General features: G+C 39.8%; 1 protein-coding gene across 3 annotated transcripts in view; it reads left to right on the forward strand.

Annotated features, from left to right (window-relative positions):
• Positions 1-24,335, forward strand: part of rtn3 (reticulon 3) — a 41,876-nt gene extending 17,541 nt beyond the window's left edge. For all 3 annotated transcript variants that reach the window (XM_059355483.1, XM_059355480.1, XM_059355482.1), the window contains 6 exons: positions 5,644-5,851; positions 9,213-9,351; positions 13,740-13,809; positions 17,283-17,329; positions 18,536-18,594; positions 20,237-24,335. In XM_059355483.1, the coding sequence (XP_059211466.1) occupies positions 5,644-5,851; positions 9,213-9,351; positions 13,740-13,809; positions 17,283-17,329; positions 18,536-18,594; positions 20,237-20,285 (572 nt within the window). In that variant the 3' untranslated portion in view covers positions 20,286-24,335. The remainder of the gene's footprint in view (positions 1-5,643; positions 5,852-9,212; positions 9,352-13,739; positions 13,810-17,282; positions 17,330-18,535; positions 18,595-20,236) is intronic.
• The last annotated feature ends 855 nt before the right edge of the window (positions 24,336-25,190 follow it).

A 25,190-nucleotide genomic window follows, 5' to 3' on the forward strand; every position in this document is an offset into this window, starting at 1 on the left:
AGCCTGCCAGTTGTCACCATTACTTGTTACATATCAGCAATAAGTTATTCTTGGACAGCATAAATACCTTCGTTTGTTTAAAATAGAATTAGTCTCAATAATTCAAGTTTTTCTACCAGTCTTTGAAGGCCACTCTATACACTTTTATAGTTTCCCTTTGAAGGCATGCATGGTCTTGTGCTTGGTTGTACTTGTGAAAAGGGAAGAAAGTAGCTGTGTGAAGAATGAAAAAAGCAATGCAATTATGAGAATATCCACTGGAGGTTCAGGTAATACTTATGTTTCTTGTTTATCAGCAAACATACTAGTTCCTGTATACTGTTGTCAACCTTCTGCAAACAATATTCAGATTTAAAAAGAACTGTAGTTACTTGAGATTAGTAAAAATTTAAGTGATCAAGGATGGTATACAGTCTTCTGTGTAGAAATGACAGTTTTGGGTTTGACTTTGAGATTATCTCTGTTGGCATATTCTATTTTTTTGTACTTTCAGTTGATCATGAGCACATTCCATCATCATCTGGTGTGCACTAACACAACCCATAGTGAATAGTGTAGATTAATACAGCATGATGGCACATGTGCAAACTTAATGCCAAAAAGGAGTCAGGTAATTAGAAAAGGTGTACTCGTGTCAGAATCTCTAAATGCCAGATAGATAAAGGAATATAGACACATCTCGCTGGGAGTGACACACCTCTCAATATCCAGGGAAACCAACTATTCTGCTTACATTTAATGCTAAATGGAATTTCAATTAAACTAAAGATATCATAGGACATTAGTTCTATTTGCATCAATAGAAGAACTATCCAGAAAAGCTTTGTCTTGATAACCATACAGGCTTATTTGGCAGGATTCTACAGCTGTGGAGACTGCAGTTGTCACAGAGATCAGAGTGAACGAACCACAGTGTAGTGTGCGATATGGACACCAAGGCTGGATATGGTCTAGTCATCCCCACTCCTCTTTTGACCCTCTCCTGCCCTCTGCCCTTTACAGCTCGGCAGTGGTCCATTAACAGAGATTGGGTGGGGGTTTCAATATGGCGCCCAAGTATTGGCTTGCAAGAACCTTGGAAGTCACGGGGTACAGTCAATCCCCAGTGTCAGGTTTCTGTCTTGATGCAACTTTCCATAGCACACTTGATAGAGACCATGGCCAAGACCATGATGCTGCATATCTCTCAAATGGCGTCATAGTTCATACTCAGGTTTCAGGTAAAATGCCATTTTGGAAAAAGAGTTTGATGTCCATTCTGTCTCCTCTCTTCCTTTTCCAAATCCAGCCATCCTTTTTCCTCAAAACTTTGTCTTGAATGTATAAGCTGATATAAACTAGCCTTTTTCCATGCATTACTGCTTAGCAACAATCATTAACTTCCATTAAAAGTTGATCAGAGCAACCAAGGGCAAATTACTGGTGGCTATATTACAGGAGTACCAGCAGCCAGCTCAGCAGTGCCCTTCCTCTCTGCAAACATGGTCTCCATTCCACACACATATGCACAGAGGCTGGTATGCAGACACTAATCCCAACACATTCAGCTCCACGTCTACATGTGTTGAATATTTTAACCTAGAGTTGGCAGTGGCCCACCAGAGAACAGAGAGCCGCTGCTCTAGCAACCAGAAACACAATTGTGTAGAAGAGGCTTAAAAAGTGTTGCTTTATTTTAATGCCAGTATGTTTGTTGCACGGTGAAGCTTGTTAGTGCATATTATGTAATTGTTTCATAATTTGATATTAATGACCCAGTGTTGAAGAGGAAGCTCTGCTTTGTTTCGTGTTCTTTGGAGCAGCCTGTGTTTTTGAATCCTCCCCCTCCAGCCATGAGCTTGAGCTATTTTAGTGCTTCTCTGCAGTGCTGCTCCACAACTCCAGTTATGAAGCAGGTTGAGTTTGTTTCAGCTGGTGTGCCTGTTGTCATGTTAGCTGTACAATACATTTTCTTCTTTGTCAACTTCACAGCCATCTGTCAGTGAAATCCACACAGTGGTAGCAAAATATTTTGATAAATTTCTTTGTAGGCTTGTTCTAATACTCGACTTGTCTACGCCTCAAAGATTAGTTCATATCAAGCACTCCATTAGTCGTCAGATTTTTGTTAATTATATGTGAAGATTTGCAAAAGTGCCGGAAAGGCACATGTAAACACATTAATCAAAGTGAACCTGTATCAGTGTTTGGTATTTCCTCCCCACTAAGCTGTCTGACAAGGACCTGTAATATCTTGTTTGTTAGAGTTAATATCTTGTTTTATGCTAGAAGGAATAACTTCGGTCAGGATACATAATGTGGTCACATTAAAAATGGAGCAAGGTTTTAACAGGCTTATTGGCGTATAACTTAAAAATAATCTCATACCTACCACATACACCACTGGAACAATAGGCATCATGGTTACCAATCATTGTTTTGCTTTCAAGCCCAACAGCTTTGCTCTCATCAACCAGTTTTAAGTGAAAATTTCTGAAAACCCCACTGTACACTGTGCAGAAGAAGTTAGCCACTAGCTACTAGAGCATTTAGCAGCCAAAGAGACAGATATTTCTTTTAGGGGGTGGTGGAAACCAAAGCTAAAAGGAGAGTGAAAAGATAGCCCCCGCTTTCATCAAGTTTATCTCACTGGACATTTCCTGACAGAATATTTGGTCAAAGTGATAAAGGGTGACGTGCTATAGGCCTATCCAAGTTTTCTTGCCTATGGATTTATTCACTGCAGTGAATCAGTGGTGACAACAATTCTTGGTTATCACATAGTTTAACACTTGGAGTACATTGTGTCAATTTGAATCCTTGTAGACACCTTAAAAATCTGAAATGTGACCAAAGCAGAACATGTCATTTCGGTAAAAGCAGGTACAGTTTGCCAGTGTTGCTTCTCATATAGTTCAGGATGTAAATAACCCTCGGGAGGTTACAATATTGTTTATTCTGAGGTAAAGGCAGAAAAAGGGACAGCGAGGCCATTGTAAATGATATGTTGGCCCTTCAAGTAAGCACATTGTTTAAATTTCTGACAACATGCACAACCAATGCTCCAAACTGACGCAGGATGCTTGAGGCAGCCTTCACGTGAATACAAATGCATCGTTAAAAGCAAGTATGTCACCGGCCAATCTTTCAAACCGTTATATTTCTCAATACGTGTTTATTAGCGAATAGCAAACCAACTGTGTGTGTGTGTGTGTGTGTGTGTGTGTGTGTGTGTGTGTGTGTGTGTGTGTGTGTGTGTGTGTGTGTGTGTGTGTGTGTGTGTGTGTGTGTGTGTGTGTGTGTGTGTGTGTGTGTGTGTGTGGCTTTAAGAGCAGCACAGTGAAAGCAGGCCACTGCGCCTCAACATAGAGACAGAGAGAGAGAGATAATGAACAAGGGCCGTCAAGCTGCGGGTGCCTCCCTGTGGGTACCAGCAGCAAAGCATGCTGGGAGGACACACACACACACATACACCCCTGCAGTGCAGGATGAGGAAACCCCACTCATTGCTGCTGTCAGATGAAAACATTCCATCTTCACGGACATCAACTTTTTTTCCAGTATGATCGGCATGCAGCTTAAAGGTTTCAAAGCCGTTTGTACGAGAGATTTTATAAATGACCCTGAATGTTGCCAGGCCACTAACCTGATGGATGAAAATGATTATTACCCAAAATATAAGATCGTCACGCAGTTCCATTGTACGCTCCACGGACAGAATGTAGGACAATAGAAATCTCTGTTTCTGTGTTTCCCCAAGCAGTGCTGCTGCTGTTTGTTTTTTTTAAATACTTTTTTAAACGGGTTCAGATCTTCGCGTTCTGAGCTTTGTTTCTTATTTTGTAAAGGAGACAGCCAAGCCAATACTTAAAAGTATAAAACACAAAAACGTGCTTTGGAGTAAGGGTGGACAGATATTGGTTTTTCACTACCCAGTGCTCACCTCTTTCATCCAAAATGTTTCCGTATTCGCACCTATATTATAAATTAAAGCTGCCAGCAGCGATGAACTGGCCTGAGCAGAGTGAACTGCAAATTATTTGTTTCTGACAAAGATTAAAAAAAACAACTTTAGATTTAGAAGTGTAAGATAATTGATCTTGTTTTAAGAGTTAATTTCTTTTTTTAAGTGTTCAACATGCTTATTTCTAGATTTAATTAATCTTAATTTAAGAAATCTTGTCAAGTGAAATTATCCGTCCATGCAGCAAGATCATTTCCCTCAGATTTACTGTTTTTATCTTGTTTTTAGACACACCTTTTTTGCAGTGTAGCCAGTCACAAACACAATGGCTCTGCAGGCTATCTCAGTCAATAACTAACTAACATCCTGTTGACAGTTTATTCAAGACAATTATTCGTACAATAATCAACTCATAGCTGACTTTAAATCTTGTCTCTTGTGAAGCGCCGTATTCTACACCATAGCTACTTCTGTTAGCACTGCATTTGGTCAGCAGCACGGATTTACATGCATCATAAAATTCAAGCTGTCCACAGTTAAGAGCTTCACTGGAGTTTAATGTCTTTGTAGAGCAAAGTGACGATGGTCTTAGTCTACATATTTGCAGAACAACAAAATTGACATTTTTCACCATTTTCTGACATTTTGCACACTAAACAACTAATCGATTGAGAAAAATGATCAACGGATTAATCAACAATGAAAATCACCTTAAATTGCAGCCCTGCAACAAATGAAATGTGTAAATCTTCCCCTGTAAGCCAATAACAGAGTTCTTGTTGATACTGTTGGTTATGGTGTTCTATTGGATTACATAGCATTGAAAAGGATGTTACCCACATTGAGTAGTGAGTATTACTTGTACCTGTGTTAAGATCCTGGCTTACAGTCAGGAACATGAAAGCATCACTAGGACTTAACATTCCCTCTGGATTAGGGTTCACTGGGCCAAATATGGAATTTCAGCTCTAGCACAACAGGCCTGTTTGATTTTGTTTAATAAAAAAAATGAAATGAATGCTTTACCAATTCCTGACTGTAATTGGAGTTTGTGTCTTATTAAAAAAAAGCTTCTTCCCTGTGATGTGTGTGAGAAGGTCCTATATATTGTGTGTTCCCATTTAACTAGCTTGAGCAGTGAAGCCTGAACCTCCCCGAGGCTTCAGCCCACGTGGTCTCTCCCCCACTTAACAAAAGGTTTTTTTTAAATGCATCCTTTTTCCCCACGCAGAGGGAAGGCGTGGCACTCTGAGAATGCCAACCTATTCCAGTGTTACATAACCGCCTTGTATAGAGGCTATCACTTCTGCATGCACGACTCCTCACAGGACATGCATACAAACATGAAGCGTGCATCTATAGCAGTGACTTCCTCAGTTATTCTGGGCTGCAGGTGCCAAAGAAGATTTATGGTGGATATTAAGGTTTTATTGGGCCACAGTATTTCTCTACCAGTGGTTTCCAATTAAAGCAGCCCTTTGCACATAAATTGTAATGGCATTCAACCTCTCAAAATAACTGTTAAATGTACTTACTGGATGCTGTATTTTAGGGATAAAAGAGATAAAAGACATAAAAATGTATCTGTGAATTCAAGTGAAATGGGGGGAAACATGGTATTTCAGCTTGTTATTTCTTATAGATCAGTTTTGAGCAAACCAGCATCAGTCTAACCCCCGTCCTCTAACCCCTCTCTGCAGTTAAGGATCTGATCCACTGGCGAGACCCCAAGAAGTCTGGCTTGGTGTTTGGGCTGTCCATGCTGATGCTGCTGTCGCTGGCAGCCTTCAGCATCATCAGCGTGGCCTCCTACCTGCTGCTGGCTCTGCTCTGTGTCACCATCACCTTCCGCATCTACAAGTCCGTCGTCCAGGCCGTGCAGAAATCCAGCGATGGACACCCCTTCAAGTAAGACCTAATCCTCTAGAAATTCACTGTTACTTCACTTCACCTTCTCTTCCTTGTAGTGTGGGAGATTTCATTGACTCGCATTTGATAAAATATTTGGCAAAGAATTAGTCTTTCCCTCAGGACTTTTTAGTCAGTCTGTGTAAAAATGCCCCTGAATGAGTTCATGGGTGACCTCTGGTCTATATTTAGAGTTCTTCTTTTTTTGCATTAGAAAGAAATTACTGGTTAGACTTGTTGTGTTGATATGAGTGACCAAAGTGACAAAATGACGGCCGTGTGCAGGCCGATCAACAGCTGAGATAACAGCAATGCTTGAAATGTTGCTAGATTTACAATTGTTTATGCAAACATGCAAACATTCACCCATGAAAAGATGTAATGATGAAAGCAGCATACATTGCTTGTGATACACAGTAACGTATTTCACTGAGCTGTCGTTTAAACCAACTTAACTATAAAGGCTACCGGGAGGGATGATGTCACCGCTGACTTGTCGCCTTTTATTTATAGCAACTTTTACAGTGGAGCCAGACCCCAGGCTTCATACAGGGCAGAACACGGCTCCTCTTTCAAGTCACAACACTGAATCCTATCGCAAATAATTCAGAAAAACTACACAATGAAAACTGTTGTGAAAACCACTCAAATCTGCAATGAAGCAGCTGGAGTATGTGAAGTGATAAGATTTTTCTTGGTTCACCCACTGCTATACATATTCTCCCAGAGTTAGGTCAGTTTGGTCTGCAACCAAGTTACTTTCATTATGAATTCCTCTGGGTTTTTTGTTCCATGATTCATTTATTAATAGAATAGTTAAAATGCCCATCTTAATGTCCATACTTCTTAAATTGCCTTGTGAATGCAATGAGTCCTACGTAGCCTGACCTCCTTTGTAAAGAAAGGAAATATTCTTACAGCAGTTTTCTTTATTAAACAGAAAATTTCACCTGTACACCTTCTGAATGTTAGTTTCTCTTCTCTCTGAACAAAGACAAGCTTAATTATTCTGTTCATTTGTTATTTAAGACATTTCATGCAAATTTGACACAAAAAAATGAAACTGGCCAAACGGTCATAGTATTTCCACTGCTCCACCAACCTCAGGGTTGGATGATACGAATCCTTCATCCATCATGTGTGTGAAAATGTGCGCTATATATATATATACAGCTCTGTTTTTCTTCGGAGGCAGTCAATTGAATATGCTAAATACAATGACAAAAATCACAATAGTGTTCCAGTCTCAATAGTTTTTTTGCGCTGTAAGTCACCATCTTTCTCAGCTCAGCTGTCTGCTCCTCCAGTAGAGACTGACCTCTGGTGTCGCTCGCTTTGCACTATATATCGTCTAAATAGCTTTGCTATTTTTTTACGTTGTTGATAATCATATCGTCAGGATTTCTAAACGCCCTGGTCTTAAAGTGCAGGAAGAGTTAAGTTTGATAGAGGGTAACTTAGCAGCTGTATTAACAGTCAATTAAAACAAGAGCAGATCAGAAAACTGGTCGGGCTTTTATGAATTATTTATTTTCTTATAAGCTTTACTAACACAACAGGGCTATTCCACATGAACCTCAAATATAATCCTGTTTCAAAAAAGGTCCTTCTCTCTGCAGTTGAGGTAAATACTTTTAAAAATCTCATGGTAGGTCTATTCCAAACAAGAAAAGTAAGAAATATGTTAAATTCTCTTTAAAACGCGATGCCTGACTCCTGAAGACTATGGACTGGAAAGTGAGTTTTGAAAGTAAAATATGTATGGACTTGGAGTAATCTTTGAGTCATTGATCTTTATCAACCACCCCCTAAACCTTTGTGCTATGTGGTCTAAAGACTCTTTCTAAGTCCCTTTGGTTAGCCGAATCAGAGTGAAATAAATACTTTTGGTTGGTTTGCTTTCACAGTGCAGAAGTGTAAGCAGACCAAACAAAAATACTTGCAGAGGGGAGTGTACGAAGGCAGAGGGCTGGTATACTCCCAATATTATTTCTTAATTGTTGGAAAGTTGTTGGTGAAAACTGTAAAAAACGGAAATAAACAAAGCAACATGGGGCTGAACGCACCATGTAAATATTGCTGTGGAGAAAAAAAAGTTTTTCCTTGACTCTGCCCACAACTCCTTTCTCCCCTGGTTGAAACACAAATTATTTTATAAACATTTTGTGCTTGTGGACTTTATTTATCGTCTCCTGTATGTGTTCTTCAGCCGAGATGTCAAGCAAACATTGGCAATCTGCTGCGTTTTGGTTCATTTCCTGTAATTGGGTCGGATTACATTCACAGTGTAATCAAACCGCACTAGGGTTCATTTGCACCCCCTCTCACAAGTGCTCTTGGCCTGGTTGTTTTGGTCCGCACCAGAGTACGATATGAGCATTCACGAACAGAAACAAGGATTTAACCGCACCACAACTGAAACGGACTGAACTTGGGCTGCACAATTATTTGAATTTTAATTGTGATCACGATTTTGGCCGCCACGATTAAATTAACCTGATCGTCTGCGATATTTCCATTTTAAAATGCAGCTCTCCTGCATATCTAATCAAGCACTTTCTACACCAGTAGTCCACCAACCACCAGGGGGCGGGGCCGTTTTTCTCCCCTGGAAAAAGCCTGGTTTCTGATTGGATAGAACGCTAAGCAGGATGTGACGTAGTACTGGACGCCACAACAACACACGCCATTTGTAAAAGCCGTCAAAGCAGTGTTGCCTACTTAGCGACTTTGTTGCTATATTTAGCAGCTTTTCAGACCCCCTTAGCGACTATTTTTCAAAAACGCGACTGGAGACACGAATCCAGCGACTTTTTCTGGTGTTATTGGAGACTTTTGGAGACTCGTTCTTACTCTTCTTAATGAGAACGAGTCGAAGCGGCACAGTCCTCCTGCAGCAGTCTTTACCAGCTGCAGAGCCGGAGGGCATGTTAACCCCTTAGCGTCCAGTCTGCAAATTGCTAATAGGCTAACAGTTAGCTCTGTAGCAGTACAGTGTGTATGTGCTGCTGCTGCAGGAGGTGTTCACTTAGTGATCTCTGTTTGTTTACAACAAGCACCGGACACTAAAAACTGTTCCTATTGTTTGTTTAAAAGTAGTGCAATAAAAATACAGATATTTTCCCTAACATGATGAATAATCGTGATAACAATATTGATCAAATTAATCATGATTATCATTTTGGTCATAATTGTGCAGCCCTAGACTGAACTTGACAGAAAAGAGAACCTCCTATTCAATTCCTCATTAAAGCTGTAGCACCACAGGCTGGTTCCATGTTTTCCTGCAGCACTTTTGGGCCGGGACACTCAGCCTCATTTTGTGCTCACCTTCCCTCCTCCTCCTCCTCCCTCTCTGCAGATCACTGATAGAGAAGGATGTCAGCATCCCCCCGGAGACTTTCCGCAAGCACGTGGACGCCAGTCTGACCTACATCAACCGAGGCCTGAAGCAGATGAGCCGCCTCTTCCTGGTCGAGGACCTTGTGGACTCCCTGAAGGTGAGCAGCTCCGTCATTGTCCACCGTCATCCTGACTTTTAAACATTTTGCCTGCTATAAAAAAGGGAATCTATTCCCACTCTGTCTCGTAAAGATCCCTCTACGGGGTGAAGCCTTTAAACTCTTGATTGGTATCATCGCAAGTCATCAGTCAAATTACAGTCAGAATCTGATGTGTGTTGTTAAAATAAACCTCAGTAGTTCTAATTATATTGTTGGCTGATCATTATTTATAGAATGTAAGACACAAAAACTACACATCCAAACTTGCAATCAGGTCACAGCGTTTATCCAGCTGTCATGTCTCAAACACGTCTGTCACTGTGGTCTACATATGTGCCTGTATGAGCAGCCAATCATCTGGCTGGACTTCCTCGTTAGATCATCTTTAATAAACAATAAAATAATGTAACAGTCATGAGAAAAGTCATGTAAGATTACAAGATGAAGCAAACAGAGCAAATGATTCAGTTTGGTACACCAGCACTTTGTGGTTTGGCTGATCTTGATAAAAGTGGGTATGGTCGATGAAGTCATAACCAAATACTCACTCATGGGTCAAAGTGCAAAGGTTATAATGACTATCATAAATGACTATCGTAAAGAAAAATGAATGAAGCCTAAATGTAATGTTGGAATTCCTCTCTGTATCTAAATGATGTAAGCACTTTACTGGGAGCTAAAGGAGATGATGGCCAGACAGTTTAGAAAGATGAATACATTAAAGATTTACTTGATCTTGATTAGTTTGGGGGGGGGGGGGGGGGGTAAATGAGTGAGTGTTGACATATGTTACAGATAAACATGCAAATGATGTAATTGTCGATCATATTTGGTCGAGTATGTCTAAACATCACAGAAGGACGGTGGGGAAAAAGGATTCAGTCAAAGATTTACACAGTATTATAAATTCATATCTCGGGTCTAAACAGTAACAGTAGTACAGCTGTCGGAGAAATGTTGTGGAGTACAAGTACAAATTTGTGTGACACTGTAATACCCAATTAAAAGTACAAATCCCTCAAAATTGATCAATATTTGAGTACATTTACTTCTGGAGTTGTATCTGCTTTACTATAATTATGATTACAGAAGATACAATATGGAAAAATAAACAATGCTAATGTCTGAAAGACTAATGTCGGAAAGTGCTGGCATCCCACTGGATTCACCACTAACATATGGACATATATTTTGTGTTAACACAAACATGAAAGAGAATCATCTTTTCTATTGTTGTTTTTCCAACAAGTGCTTACTTCACTGGCTTAGCAAACAGCTCATAGAAATGAGGACAGCCCCCTGGTAGAACTCATCCCAGTTTCTAAAATACAGTGGAAACAGAGGGACACAGAACTTCAAACTTGAGCTCCACAAAGTTCTCAAAAGCCCCAAACTGTAGCTTGTTAGGTTGACTTAATAAAGGTTCAGTCTTGTCCCTTAAAGGATGCTTTCACATACACAGCTGTTTTGGCTTAGGCCCTGTTTACATGCATAGAGATATTTTTTTAAAAACCCTGAAATTTTCCCACTGCTTTAAAAAAAAAAAAAAAAAGAGAGAAAACTGTCGAACACAAAAATGACTCAAAATGCTGTCCAGACCGGTAGGTAGTGATGAGGGCTATTTGATTGGGCCTGGTCCAAAACCAATTTTTCTTCCGGACTTCAAACCACAGATGCTGAAGGTCAAAGAACATTGGTCGTAGCAGACGCCTCTGGTCTCCATGTAGTGGTTCACAAATACTCCGTAAAAGTCATAAAAGCTAGCCTTGCTAACAAACGGTTGTCCACCATTGTTGTTGCTGTTTCTGGCACATGCTCATTACACAAGCAACAATGGGCGTGGGCGAATTCAGATGTCAGCTGTGTTTCCATTAAAGTCGAAGCAAATTTGTTAGTGAAATTTTGCAGTGTCGATTAAAGAAAATGTGCATTAGGGATGTTTCCATCAACTGGTTTAGAGCGAATAAACAAAGCTGCAGTAACGTACCTTGGTCAGAAGATGGCAGTGTAATGTGTTGCTCTAGGCTGATCCGTCAGTAAACAGTGAAAGAGATGGAGCACTGCAGCCCCACCCTCTGGAAGTCTCTCCCGGGTCATATCCCCAATGCTCCATCTCTGGATATTTTCAAAAAACTCCAAGAACCATCTGTTCACCAAGGCTTCAGCCCTCAGTTAACCCCCTCAACCCCCGGTCATCACTGCCCACTTTTTCAGCTATTGAGAGAGAAATAACAACAAAAAAGGGGTTGCTAATAAGAAAACTTTGGCCACCCACGATAGGACAACTTCTAATTACTCTTTCATGTCAGCTCTTCTTGACCGGCAGAGCAGAAACAGCTGATCAATCACGAGTTAAATGTTCCCAAAAAGTGTTTCCATCTCCCATTTAGCGCATTAACTATTTTTCGAAAAATACAAAAAACACCTCAATCGACTTAAGTGCAGATCTTCAGGTGCCCACATGTTGAAGTATCCTTGAACAAGATACTGGACCACAAATGTCTCCTCAGTGAATGAATTCCCAATGGTGGCAGGTGGTACCAGTGGGCCCTGGTAGCCTCTAAAACCAGTATGAATGTGTGTGTGAACGGGTGAATGAGCGTAGTGTGTAGTGTAAAGCGCTTTGGATAATAGCGCTCTATAAGTGCACTCCATTTACCATTTACCATCTTTACAACTGGCACATGACATTATTTGATAGAATCAACACTGTTGTTTTCCAAACGTTCTGTTTTCTGAGTTTTGAAAACTCTGGACCTCTTCAAAACGTAGAGGACAGTATGTGTAGGTATAGACAGGGCCTTATTCTGAGTGACAAAAGCAGGTGGAAGTTGAAGGAGCTTTGCTGTGTCACTAAACTATGTACAAACATGAAATGTAAAGGTGAGAGTGGTCCCTCCCTAAAGGTGCAACAGAACTAACAGGAGAAACAGGGAGCAGTCGGTCAGGCTCAGTCAGTCCACACCCTCACAGTCCTGACGAGACCTGATCTGATCAGACTGCCTCTAACACCTGTATGGGTGGAGACGGGTGGATTGGTTTCACTAATGGAAGCTTTGCACTTGTAGTTGTAAACCATATGACAGGACTTTCTCCCAGGACTGATCTCTGTTGTGTGTGAGAGAAACCTTTGTGTTTCTAGCAGTCAGAGCAGAGCTGCTCTCCATCTAACTTTCAGCCAAGCAGCAGTAACACTCAGCCCACACATCATACTGTGGACAGTATCTGAGCTGACAGGACAGTTAGATCAGCAGGCTCCACTTCTCCTTCAGCCCAGTGATCAGCCTGGAAAACCCTCAACACCATCATCACACATATATATTCTAGGTAACACTTTAGATTAGGGAACACATATTCAACAATAATTAGTTGCCTATTACCATGCAAATAAGTAACATATTGGCTCTTAATTAGTCATTATTAAGTAGTTATTCATGCCTTATTCTGCATGGCCTTAATATACAACCAGTAAGCCATTAACTAAGAGTTTTCCCTCAATAACCTCAGAATTATTGCTTAATAGTAGTAAGTAAGGAAGTTGGTTTATATGAATTATGATCTTAATATGTTTTACTTTGTATGGACTTTATAAGTCTCTACATAGCAGTGAACGAAACCATGGAAACGACAAATAGCCACCTTCTCCAGACCTTTGACATGACTGGTGGCTCCTTTTGGATGATTGGATGAGGATTGGTAGATTGTAATGTCAATCATTACTCTATAAAGTGGCTCACTTTGCACCAATGTTAGTCTACCAGTGAGCCACTTTGTAGAGTAATCTACAATCTACCAATCCTCATCCAATCATCCAAAAGGAGCCACCAGTCACGTCAAAGGTCTGGAGAAGGTGGATATTTGCCGTTTCCATGGTTTCGTTCACTGCTATGTAGAGACTTATAAAGTCCATACAAAGTAAAGCATATTAAGATCATAACTGATATACGACAATTTCCTTACTTACTACTAATAAACAATAATTCTGAAATTATTGAGGTTAAACTCTTGGTTGTATAATAAGGCCATGCAGAATAAGGCATTAATAACTACTTAATAATGACTAATTAAGAGCCACTATGTTACTAATTTGCACTCTTATAAGCAATTAATTAATGCTGAATATGTGTTCTCTAATCTAAAGTGTTACCATATTTTATAATCTATATTGCACTTTTCAAAATCAACATAATAAATTATTTTCTATAAGGGAATTGAAAAATACACAAGGTACAAGTAGGTAGAAATAACAAGTAACAGACAGGAACTGTGCTCTACAGATGGGATTCATGCAGTGAGAATGGACAGAATCCATGGAGGTGTGTTACTGTGTGTGTATTTGTACTCCAGCTAACTGCAGCCTGCTATCTGCTCTGTTCTCTCCCCAGCTGGCTGTGGTCATGTGGCTGTTCACCTACGTAGGAGCCGTCTTCAATGGAATCACCATCCTCATCCTGGGTAAGAACTCTTAACAAGAGCCATGCCACATTCTCATTCATCATATTTCAACAAAACATTGCTGTTTCTGTTAGAACACATTGAAATGCTCACATTTAAACACTTAACATTTCTGAAAAACAAGTCAACCTTAATCCTTTGGAGTCTTCGGCTATTTTGTCAGTTATTGAATACTTTTCATTCTGCCACTTAAAAAAATCTTTGCCATGCCGTGGTGTTGGTATCAGTTTTTTCAGCACAACCTCACCTTTACGGGCTGAAAATTATTTTTCCACTTTGACTTATTGGATCAACATTTTGAGCCCAAAATGAACAAAAAAAAATCTGATTTTAAAAATTATATATATATTTTAAAAATAATTTTCATCCTCAATGAAGAATTTAAAATCAAGTCAAATATGTAAGATCACTTCACATGGAGACATAAACTGCTGAGTGCAAATACATAAAGTGCGTGGAATACATGTGCAAATTAGTTTTAGTCATAGAATAAAGCGCATTGACCACATGTGAGTTAAAGTTTCCAAATGTTGAAAATGGTTGTATAAAATGAGGATAACATCTATTTTTTTTAAAAACTTTTTTATACTAAATATATTAAATCTCTTTTTTTTACTGTGACCATCAATCAAAAACTAGGATTTAGTTGAAGCCAATCCTTTAGAAGCTGACGGCTCGATTTTGCTTCGATTTTATATTGTGACATCATGAAGACGTAGAATGAAGAAGAAGTAATGTACTGGTGCTTTCATGGACTCCAGAGTATTAAATGAACCCAACCTTCCAGTCCTTTATGAAGAGACTGTTTCTACACACTTGGCTATGCTGTTCTTTACTGTAAACTCATAGAAATGGCACACACAGCCATTGAAATTCATCAAGTCTACTGGACTGAGACCACAGGTCAAGTCAGGTCAACCAACCAAGCACTTTTCTATCTTTGGTATTGTTTCAACAAGAGCTCCTTGTCCCAGCTCAACAGATGGCTGCCGGTCTATACAAACTACCACACCCACACAATTCACAGTTATTGAGTTTAAATTGCAACATTGTTGACTTTCTTCAAACTTGTTTCCAACCTGCTGTTTTTAGCTTCAAGCTACTTTTAACATATCAGGAAGGACAAAATCTAGGTCAAAGAAGGGCTACAGTTTGTTCCAATGAACAATCCATGACCCTCCATGTATACTACCTGGTCACAGATTTCATTTTATTTATTTACAAATCATTTTAAAATCCAAATGAACATTTCAAATCATAATATACAGCAAAACATGATCTTGTAAAAAGGGTTAACCCCAAAAGCTATAAATAGCTTATAAACGGGGGCCCAGAACATCCAAATAACAATAAATTATGAAAAAAGATGAAAATAATCATTCCTATTCCTACCTGATTCCTATACCTATGCCCAAAAGTAATTACATAAGTACAAAGAGTATACATTTTAAACACAATGACAAAAACACATGAGACACAGGTAGAGCAGAACAAAACACAGCCACCAGGCTGAGCTACACATATTTCAACAGTAGTTTTAGTTATCATCTCTTTTTAAAGATAGACAGAGATGCAGACTCTTTTATCGTCCTCTCAAGCTCATTCCAAGTCTGTGGGCCTTTAATGGTCACGCTAAGACTTGGACATTTCAGTTTCCCTTTCTTTCCCTTTATAAGTTGTTTTCCTCTCGTGTTGTGTCCGTGAGTGGGTAAAGACATTGGGATGAGAAGACAGAGTCTGTCATTGAGGCTAAAAACTACATCATACATTACACCGGCGTTGTGGAAAGTGTTGCATTCAGTGAGTTTTAGTAGTTTGTACCTATAAAAAAAGAGGATCAGAGGGAGCAGTTAATTTGGTCCATGATATTACTCCAATGACTTTCTTTTGTATGGTCTGTCATTTCTTGAGATAACTAGGATATGAATTGCACCATATAGCATGACAATAAATCAAATGAGGCTCAAGCATACATGCAGACATAGCGTGTTATTAAACAGCACAGACAGTACTCCCTGTGTGACCATAATCACCCTTGGGTGCTTTAATTAGGAAACCATGCTGATTTAGTGCAGTGGTCCCATCGATGTGGGCAGATGGCTCAGAGGCTGGATGCTGGATGAGGAGAGGTCCCGTCACTGCTCTGCTCCCACACTTTGACCACAGCTGCACCTCCTTCTTTTTTAAGTGCACCAGCTAACAGACCATTCATGTTTTACTGACATGCTTCATAAGTGCTATTTTGTTTGTTACAGAAAACACTATGATCATAGTGTCAATACTAAGTTGAATCACTTTCATACAAAATGTTTCAGAAGTGGATGACACTGAACTTTATTTCTTCAGCCAGAAGAAAAATGTGCATAAACATCCATTTATTTTAAGCTACCACACTGAAAAAAAGGTGTCTAAAAACAAGATAACTACACTAAATCTGAGGGAAATGATCTTGCTGCATGAACAGATCATTTCACTTGACAAGATTTCTTAAATTAAATCTAGAAATAAGCATGTTGTACGCTTAAAATAAGAAATTAACTCCTAAAACAAGATAAATTAAAGCTGCAAGCAGCGATGAACTGGCCCCAGTAGAGTGCACTGACAATTATTTGTTTCTTACCAACATAAAAAAACAACTTTAGATTTAAAAGTGTTAGATAATTTATCTTGTTTTAAGACCACCAGCTCCAAACCGGCCCTGGAACTGCCTTGGTCGAATAAAGGGGTATATGTACACCTTAACTCTATGGAGTCTTGGGCTATTTGTCCATTTCTGAATCCTTTTCATCCTGCCTGTATACACCACTTAAAAAAATGTTTCTATGACTTGTTGGTTTTTCCTTTTTTTTTTCGTCATTTTGTGTCTTTTTTTGTCATTTTGTCTTTTCTGGTCATTTTGTGTCTTTTTTTTTAGTACTTTAGTCCAACATAAAATGTGATTTTAAATCTATTTTTACTTTCACTATCACACTATCATGCTCAATAAAGAATTTTAAGTGTTGCAAATGTGAACAAAGGTTGCAGATATAAGATATAAGAGGGTTACATCCAGTTCTATCATTTTATACTAAATATATTTGAGCTTGTCTCCAGTTTTACTTGGTATATCATCATCAACCTGAAACTGGCCTCATGGAGTTTACAGCCAGAACTTTAGAGGTAAATTTACAGTAGGGCTCCACGCTGCTTTGGAGCTTTTGGAGACTCCAGAGGGTTAAAATTCAACATTAGAGAAACATTAAAGCATCGACAGCTAGATAGGTATTGCCGATTGATTCAAACCATCGTTGATTGTCAGTTTAATGGACCATCAGCCCAAGCATAATTTACACAACATATGCATGGTGTATTTCCAAACAGGGGCAGCCACAGTTCTTTACAATGACACTAAACAGAATGAATATAGTCTGATAAAATGAAGTGTAACTGCTGTGATGTTGTTGTGTTTCTAACGTGAACTCTGTGTTCTCCAGCTGACATCCTCCTCTTCGCTGTGCCTCCCATCTACGAGAAGAACAAGGTGAGAGTGTGACCCTCTGTCCCCGCTCATGATGAATGTATCTGATGACAGAGTGAGAGCTGCTGACAGCAGCCATGACTTCACTTGTTAGCCAACAGTCCCATCAGCAGTGAGCTCACTCAATGACTCTAGTCCTCATCACACACTGAAGGCTTTCTGCCTCCCTCTTGTTGCTGTCCAGCTTCTGACAAATGAAGTCATTCCAGCGCTGGGCTGATTAACAGGGCCGTCAGCATCATGTCAGAGCATATCATGCCCAACAGGAACTTTACATGTTCAGGGCTTTAAACTCATCTCGTGCTTGATGCAGACTTCATGAAGTCAAGTTTAATTTGTTTCTTGCTGGGCAGTTTCTCCCAGTTGCTTTAGTAGTTGTGGGCTGAAATATGTGCCACCAGAAACTGAATTTGAATTACTTATATTTGAATTTGAATTGCTTCACTTGAATAATTGCATTAAAAAACTGAATTTGAATCACATAATTTGAATTTGTATTGTTCAATTTGAATCATTGCATTGAAAAACTGAATCTGAATTGTAATTTGAAATTGAATGTATTAGTTTGCAACTGAACATTCAGTTCTCACAATTCAAATTCAATTTTCTGCTACAAACATCCGGGTAGTTGAGGCAGAGCAATCGAGATGTTCGAGATGAGATGCACAGATGTTCGCCGTAGAAAATTGAAATTGATTTTTGCAAACTGAATTTGACTTGTGACACATTTCTAATTACAATTCAGATTCAGTTTTCAATGCAATGATTCAAATTGAACAATACAAATTCAAATTATGTGATTTAAGTTAAGCAATTCAAATATAAATAATTCAAATTCAGTTTCTGGTGGCACATATTTCAGCCCACAGTTGTGTCTGTTGGTCTGGTTTGTTTGAAAAACTACTGGCCCAATTTTAACACAGCTTGGTGGAAAGGTGTAGCACGGGCCCAAGGAAAAACGTGTTACTTTTTAAGTAAAAGCAAATCAACTTTTTACAGGCTATGAGCTAGGACAGGGCCTTGGTCATGTGTCAGAATGCCCTTCTAGTTTTAGCTCCACATTGACTGAACGTCTCGTGGTAGTAGGAGCCTGTAGCTTTCACTCATTTGTAAAATGGTTCTGTTTTTTGAATTATCCTTTGCTATGTAAAGTAATATGATTTTCCCCCCAGACTGATGCCTACCTTCTCTCATCTTTTCTCCTTCCAGACCCAGATTGATCAATACATCGACGTGGCACGTACTCAAATCAACACCACAATGGCCAAGTAAGTGAATGTACTGTCCTGTTGAGACCTGGTGTTAGCATGAGCCGTGGGGATCCCAGCTCCAACTATATCACTTTACCCTTGACTTCACTTCACCATTTATCTGACCTTGGGCTGCGGGGTGGGAGCCAATCCCAGCTGACCTTAGACAAGAGACAGGGTCCACCATGGACAGGTGGTCAGACTGTCACAGGGCTGACACATGGAGACGGACAACCACTCACGCTCTCATTCACTTTTATGGGCAGTTTAGAGTCACCAATTAAACCTAAGCTACATGTTTTTGGACTGTGGGAGAGAGAGAGAATCTCCACTGACACAGGGAGAACATGCTCCAATACACAAGAGCAGCAAGACACAATATTCTACATATTTGTGAATTTGGGTATATTTAATAAATCTTAAAGTCTGTAGTTATGACTACATAAAATACATACATTTTGAAGTTATGCCACTGACACTGCCAACCTTGCCGGGCAATGGCAGCGCACAGAGCTTCAGAGGCCGAGGACGAGAGCAGACAGGCAGGTGTCAGCTCTGTGCAGAGCACCAGAACAGAAAAGTCGTGTTTCCACTATGGGGGAAAGTCTCAGGCCACACCCTCTCAAAAGTCTCTCACTCTGTGTCTCCACTACAAGTTAGCCCCGAGAGGGATTTAGAGACTCTGGAGGTGACGTATGGTTTTCGCCGTCGCTAACTGTGCACAACGTCAGCAGCTGAAAGCAGCATGGCTAATTATGCACAGAGTCTCTGCTGATCATTAACATAGTGATTGTGAGTTAACAGCATCGCTAACTGTGCACAGAGTGTCCGGTGCTTGTTGTAAACAAACGGAGATCGCGAAGTGAACACCTCCTGCAGCAGCAGCACCTACACACTGTACTGCTACAGAGCTAACTGTAGCTAACAATCAAAAATCAAATCAATCAATCAAAAAATCAAAAGCCGGCCTCCGGCTCATGAAGAAGAGTAAGAAGGAGTCGCTGGATTTGTCTCCAGTTGCTTTATTGCTAAGGGGGTCTGAAAAGTCGTTAAATTTAGCAACAAAGTCTCTAAGTTGGGAACACTGCTTCGCCAGCTTTTACAAATGGCGTGTGTTGTTGTTGTGTAGAGTACTACGTCACATCCCGCTTAGCGATCTATCCAATCAGTAACCAGGCTGTTTTCAGGGGAGAAAAAAGACCCTGCTCTTCTACAGGGACTAAAAAAGTCCCGACAAAAGCCGGCTCCGGACTGCTCGTATTCAAATTAGGGGCGTTTTGGCGAGTGAGACCCGCCTCATTCCGGGTATTGTCCGGTAGTGGAAACAGCCCTAAACACTGTTACATCAGACAGGATGATAATACCCAAAAAACAAGATTGACTCTGACGGGAAAAAATGCACAGAACTAGCTGCAGCCCCACCGGGTCTCTTCCTTGGTGTGTTGTCCACTGTTGTGAAAGATGTCAGTTGAGCAGACGGTCCACCTCTGAATCTGGTCTGAGAATTAATTCATCTGTGGTGCATTCACAGCTGTACCTTAGACAAGTTAATGCCAGGTGTGAACATCAGTAATGAGTGTGTTCTACAGTGTCATTTTGATCAAGCAGTCCATTTTACGCTACGCTTCTCTTTTAACACCTTTTTGCTTTTGTCCCACAGGTTGCAAGAGAAACTTCCCGGAGCCATGAAGCGCAGCAAAACTGAATGATCAGCCCCCTCCCCCCATTACAAACCTCCACGTCACCATCATCCTCATCTCCATCACCATCTTAGAGCCCTTTACCTTCTCCAACCCTCCAGATAACCCCGCCCCCAGTCTAACTCCTCCTCCCTACTCCATCGACCATCAACACCCTACTACACTGAACCTTGCTAGGTAGAAAATCTGAGCTACTCGATATTCAATGTAAAACTACTGCGCAGCTTAACTTGCAAGCATTAAAAAGAACTGTGCCTGTGCAGACAGGAAGCGTGTCGCTAGCGAGGAAGTGATGTAGCGCCGCGGCGGACCCTGACTGTCTGTGGGCGTGCCACAGGGGGAATGGAGGCAGGGTCGAGTGAACTAGACTGAATCTATGACCTGGTTTCTTGGTGTACAGCGAGCAGGAGGGAGGGTGATGGCTGTCTGTCACAAAATAAGCAAATGTCTGTACTTTAAACCACATTTCCCTGAAGGTAAATGGATGTAAGCTGGAAAAGTTAAGAAAGTTAAGATGAAAAATGTAAAGCAAAAAAACACAACAAAAAAAAAGACTAAAGGCAACGTTTTGGGTGTTATTGTGGCTAGTCCTATCCTGCTCTCTTGCTCTGCAGCTGTTATGTGGATAGATATGAGTTGATTTTCGAGGCTGGTAATGGGTTTGCTGTTACTGATCGGCCTGTTACTGAGTTAGTTTTGTTCACCTTACAGGCATTTCTCTATGTAAGTTTCTGCAATGCACTGAACTTTTCTTTTTTAAACCCAGGAGCAGGTTGAAATAAAGGATTAGAAAACACTGAGCCAGCTGTGATAATTTGGTCTAGTTCACCCTCTTGATCAGATGCATTTTTTGAAGTTTTCTGTATGTATATATACTCCTTAAGACAACTACAGGCTCTCTGCTGTATGGAACACGTTAACCTCGCTTTTTATATCAAAGGAAGTTCCCTCACTGACAGCAGTCCTAACTCCTTTTGTTGCACCTGTTCAAGCCACAGTGTTGAGGTCTCTCTTGTAAATTTTTATTCTTCTTATCACTGCTTATTACTATTATTGATATTGATTATAGGATGGCTGCTTTGACTCCCTAGTAGCTTGACAACAGCATTGTTAGAGTTATGTTAAGTGTCATTGAGCTTCATTTTAACCTGGAGGTCTTTCAGAGGCCTCCGGACAAATAATTCTTGATTGTTCCATAAGTTAAGAGATTATCTCTGATGTGTTCTCACCCTTAATGTCAGAATGGCTTCCCACTTCACTGTTGACGTCTTCAAAAAGATCCACTCTGAACTGTATGAGTTTTAAAACTATGGAGTGTAGTGCCACCAGGATTGATATGACTTTTAACGTAATTAATTATTAAAAGGTTCTCTTTGCAGCTTTCTCAAAGAGAAATGAACGCTCCCTTTTGTGGTTATGAACAAACTTTCAAGCCCATTTAAAATGTTTTTTTTTTACAAATTGATACAATCACTAATTTTGGGATCGAAAATTGAATTAAAAAAATACATTTGTCTTTTTTTTTTTTTTTTTTAAATCTATCAATTCATTGCTTTGGAATTCAACACTGTTAAAGTCTATAACTAATCTCCTGGCACTTTTTACACTCCATACAAAACGTCAACAGTGACCTGAGAGGAAGTCTGGGGGTGTGTGTGACAGAAAGAGGGGGGTGTTCTGGAATAAAGAGTGTAGCTGGGGATATGGAAGTGGTTTTGGTTTGGAGTGGTTATTCTAGAGCTCTGTTTGTCACTTTGTTCCTTTTCTTTGACTGCCAGGAAGCGCATGTCATAGTGTAAGCTGGAAACAGATTCTCACCCATTATATAGGCTGTATCATATTCTTGACCCTGACTTTTGTTTAATATGATTATTACTTGTGACTGTTTCAATGGTGTTTTTGGACTCAGTAAAAACCATAGTCATATGTTAGCACTACTGCTACGTCTCCATATTGTTTTAAGGGATGAATATTTAGAAGGAAATGAAATGTTAGTGTTGCTGTCCATTCATTGCACCCCAAATTAAGTTTGCATGGAGTCTCCTGAATACTGACTAGCCAACAGCCTCTCAATGCAGTAATACTCAGAGTCCTAGCTGCCTGTGTACTGAATGTTTTCTCTGGTGGAACATTCCTCCCACGCATGCCCTCCACTGTGTTGTCTCCACAGACCCATCATGCATGCTGCCTCCTTCAGGTTCTGGGCATTAAAGCCAAGATATGCAACATTTCTGTTGGAGATGCTAGCCGTTAGCCCCCCACACCCCCTCAGTTGGTTGATGAGCTGTCAGCTAGCCTGAGGCTAAGCTATGCACCAAGGTTATTATAGTTAACGAAAACTAACAAAATAACAAAAAGTAGAATTGAAAAAACATTTTCGGTAACTGAAATAAAAATAAAAACGATAACTAACTGAAACTGTATTTTGTGGTTACAAAACTAACTAAAATTATAGTGAAAATGACTTTTTTCATACGTAAACTTTTTGGTTGATATGAAATCTATTTCATCTATCTGGTTTATGACTTAATAAACTTATTGGGGCTGAGATGGATCAGACAAAGGAAATAAAGGCAACATTTACTGTGACTTTTTTGAATCTCGCACCCAACAAATACCCCGTTACAAAAAAACTAAAACTAATAAAAACTAAACTAAAGCTAAGCATTTTCCAAAAAATAAAAACAAATTAAAACAAGCAAACTCACTCTAAAACAGTTAAAACTAACTGAATTTGAAAACAAAAATTGACAACGAAATTAAAAGTAATGAAAAATCTAAAACTATTGTAACCTGGGTATGCAGAATCTGTAAAGGCGCTAAAGAAGCACAGTGAGTGTGATGGGGGTCCGGACTGAGACTGAAAATGTTATTATGCATCCTGTTTATTTATTTGAATGTGGAGAAGTTGCATATTGTAGCTTTAAGGTGTCATTCTCATCTAGCAGCTACTGCAGCACATTTGTGTCACATGTTTGATTTCCATTTATTCAGTTTATTTAAAGGGTCACTTCAACCAAATGACACACTGTGCTCTGCCTGTCAGACTGTTAACCTCCGACCCAATACCACAAAAACTCCTATCCCGTCCCAAAGCCATGACATAGTCACGAAAAGATTCCTGTCCCATCCCAATCCTGGAAAAATGCCCTTTCTAAATGGCACAAAAACATTTTTTTTTAAATTAAAAAAAAAAACACATTCCCCAGGGGTTCCTTTCCTTTTTTTTTCCAATAATGACCACTTTTGGAGGGTTGAAGGTATTTATTTATATATTAAAACTGACCTATTGTAATGAGTCCTGTGTTACCCGCTCCTGTTGAATTTTTGTAATTTATTTTAGCCAGTGTCTCGTCCCAGCCTTGTAAAAAAACAGTTAAATTGACTCCCATGACACACAGGATTCCTGAGAAAAAAAGTCCGCCTCTACTGCTCCCAACATTAAATAATGAGTCAGCACTTTTATTCGGAACTGATCTTCTGCAGTTCCAAGGAGAAGTGGCCGCAATGATCAGCACAAACTCCATTAACATCCATGTGTAAATTAGATCCGAAGACATTTTGGCTGAGGTGACCCTTTAATGTTCTACAGCTATCTTCACACTTCACCATGCACAGCACCTTGATGTTCAGGAGAGGCAGTGTTAGCTGTGTCAGTGTGCTGCCAAGGATAAACGCGTCACTACGTTCAGATTCCTAGTTAGCGTCTTTCTTTAGAGTGTAATATATAACATGAATAAAAGCATGTTGCTTTTCTCTGCTTCCTGTCTGTCTGTCTATCCCGTGTTTTCATCAGGTATGGAGTGTGTGGCAGCAGTGTGTTTGACCTCGTGTCTCTGGAGAGTCTTGTTTTTGCTTCGGACTCTTTACTGGTTTCTAGACGTTGTTCACTAACATCAGCTCTGTTTTGTGTTAGCTATGACTTTGGTTCTGATTTTTGAAGCTTGGGAAATATGTTGCAGGAAAAATAAGAAAACTGTTTAAAAAAAAAAAAGAAAAAAAAGTATGTGGTCTCTGTACTGATGTCAAAGTGAAATTAATAAAAACACGTCAAAGGACTATGGCTTGGTGGCTCTGTTCTCTTCTCTCTGGGTAAAGGAAACGCATATTTTCCCAGCATGCCTGCAGTGTGGGAGCACGGAGATTAAAAAAAAAAAATCACCCAGATGAAATATCTAAAATAAGAAGATTTGACTTGAGGCTGCTGTCTGATGTAGTGTTTGGGTGGAGAGAGGATTATAGTCTAATTTTAGAGCAGGCTAGCATACTAAAACCTTTAATGTTAACAGTCACATGCAGACTCGACATCCCATTTAAAGCCTACATGGTGTTACATAATACGATCAAAGCCAAAGAGTCGTAAATACTGAATGAAGTGTTACAAACTTAGAGGCTGTGGTCACATGAACATATACAGCACCTTCAGGATATAAGTCACAAATACAATTACATTTAATTTATCAAATTTCAGACATATAAGGCCCTTCTTGACTATGGAGTCAGCGAAGATCTATATATGTATGCGATGATACTTTCCTACTGTTATACAACATGGTCACATGCATCAGAGAGTACTTTAAAACCAGTCAAACCTGTACATTTCCATAATTGTCAAATGATTACTTGGTATAAATTATTGGACTTGGATAGATACCAGTTGTTTTCGGATGTTTGTCTCATTTTTAACGTTTCACATGGACTAGCCCTGGGGTAGGTAACCTGCGGCTCTGGGGCCACATGTGGCCCTTCAGGCCGTCTGCAGTGGCTCCATGTGGCTCCGACAAAAAAATTATACCAAATGAAATTACTTTTCTATTCTTTACATGTTAATTTTCATTGATTGTTGGTGTAGGCCCACAACTGTTTGTATTCCTGTATTATAAAAATGTGTTCCTTATATAAGGCATTACACTT

Source organism: Centropristis striata, chromosome 17 (assembly GCF_030273125.1).
Source record: "Centropristis striata isolate RG_2023a ecotype Rhode Island chromosome 17, C.striata_1.0, whole genome shotgun sequence".
Taxonomy (NCBI): Eukaryota; Metazoa; Chordata; class Actinopteri; order Perciformes; family Serranidae; genus Centropristis; species Centropristis striata.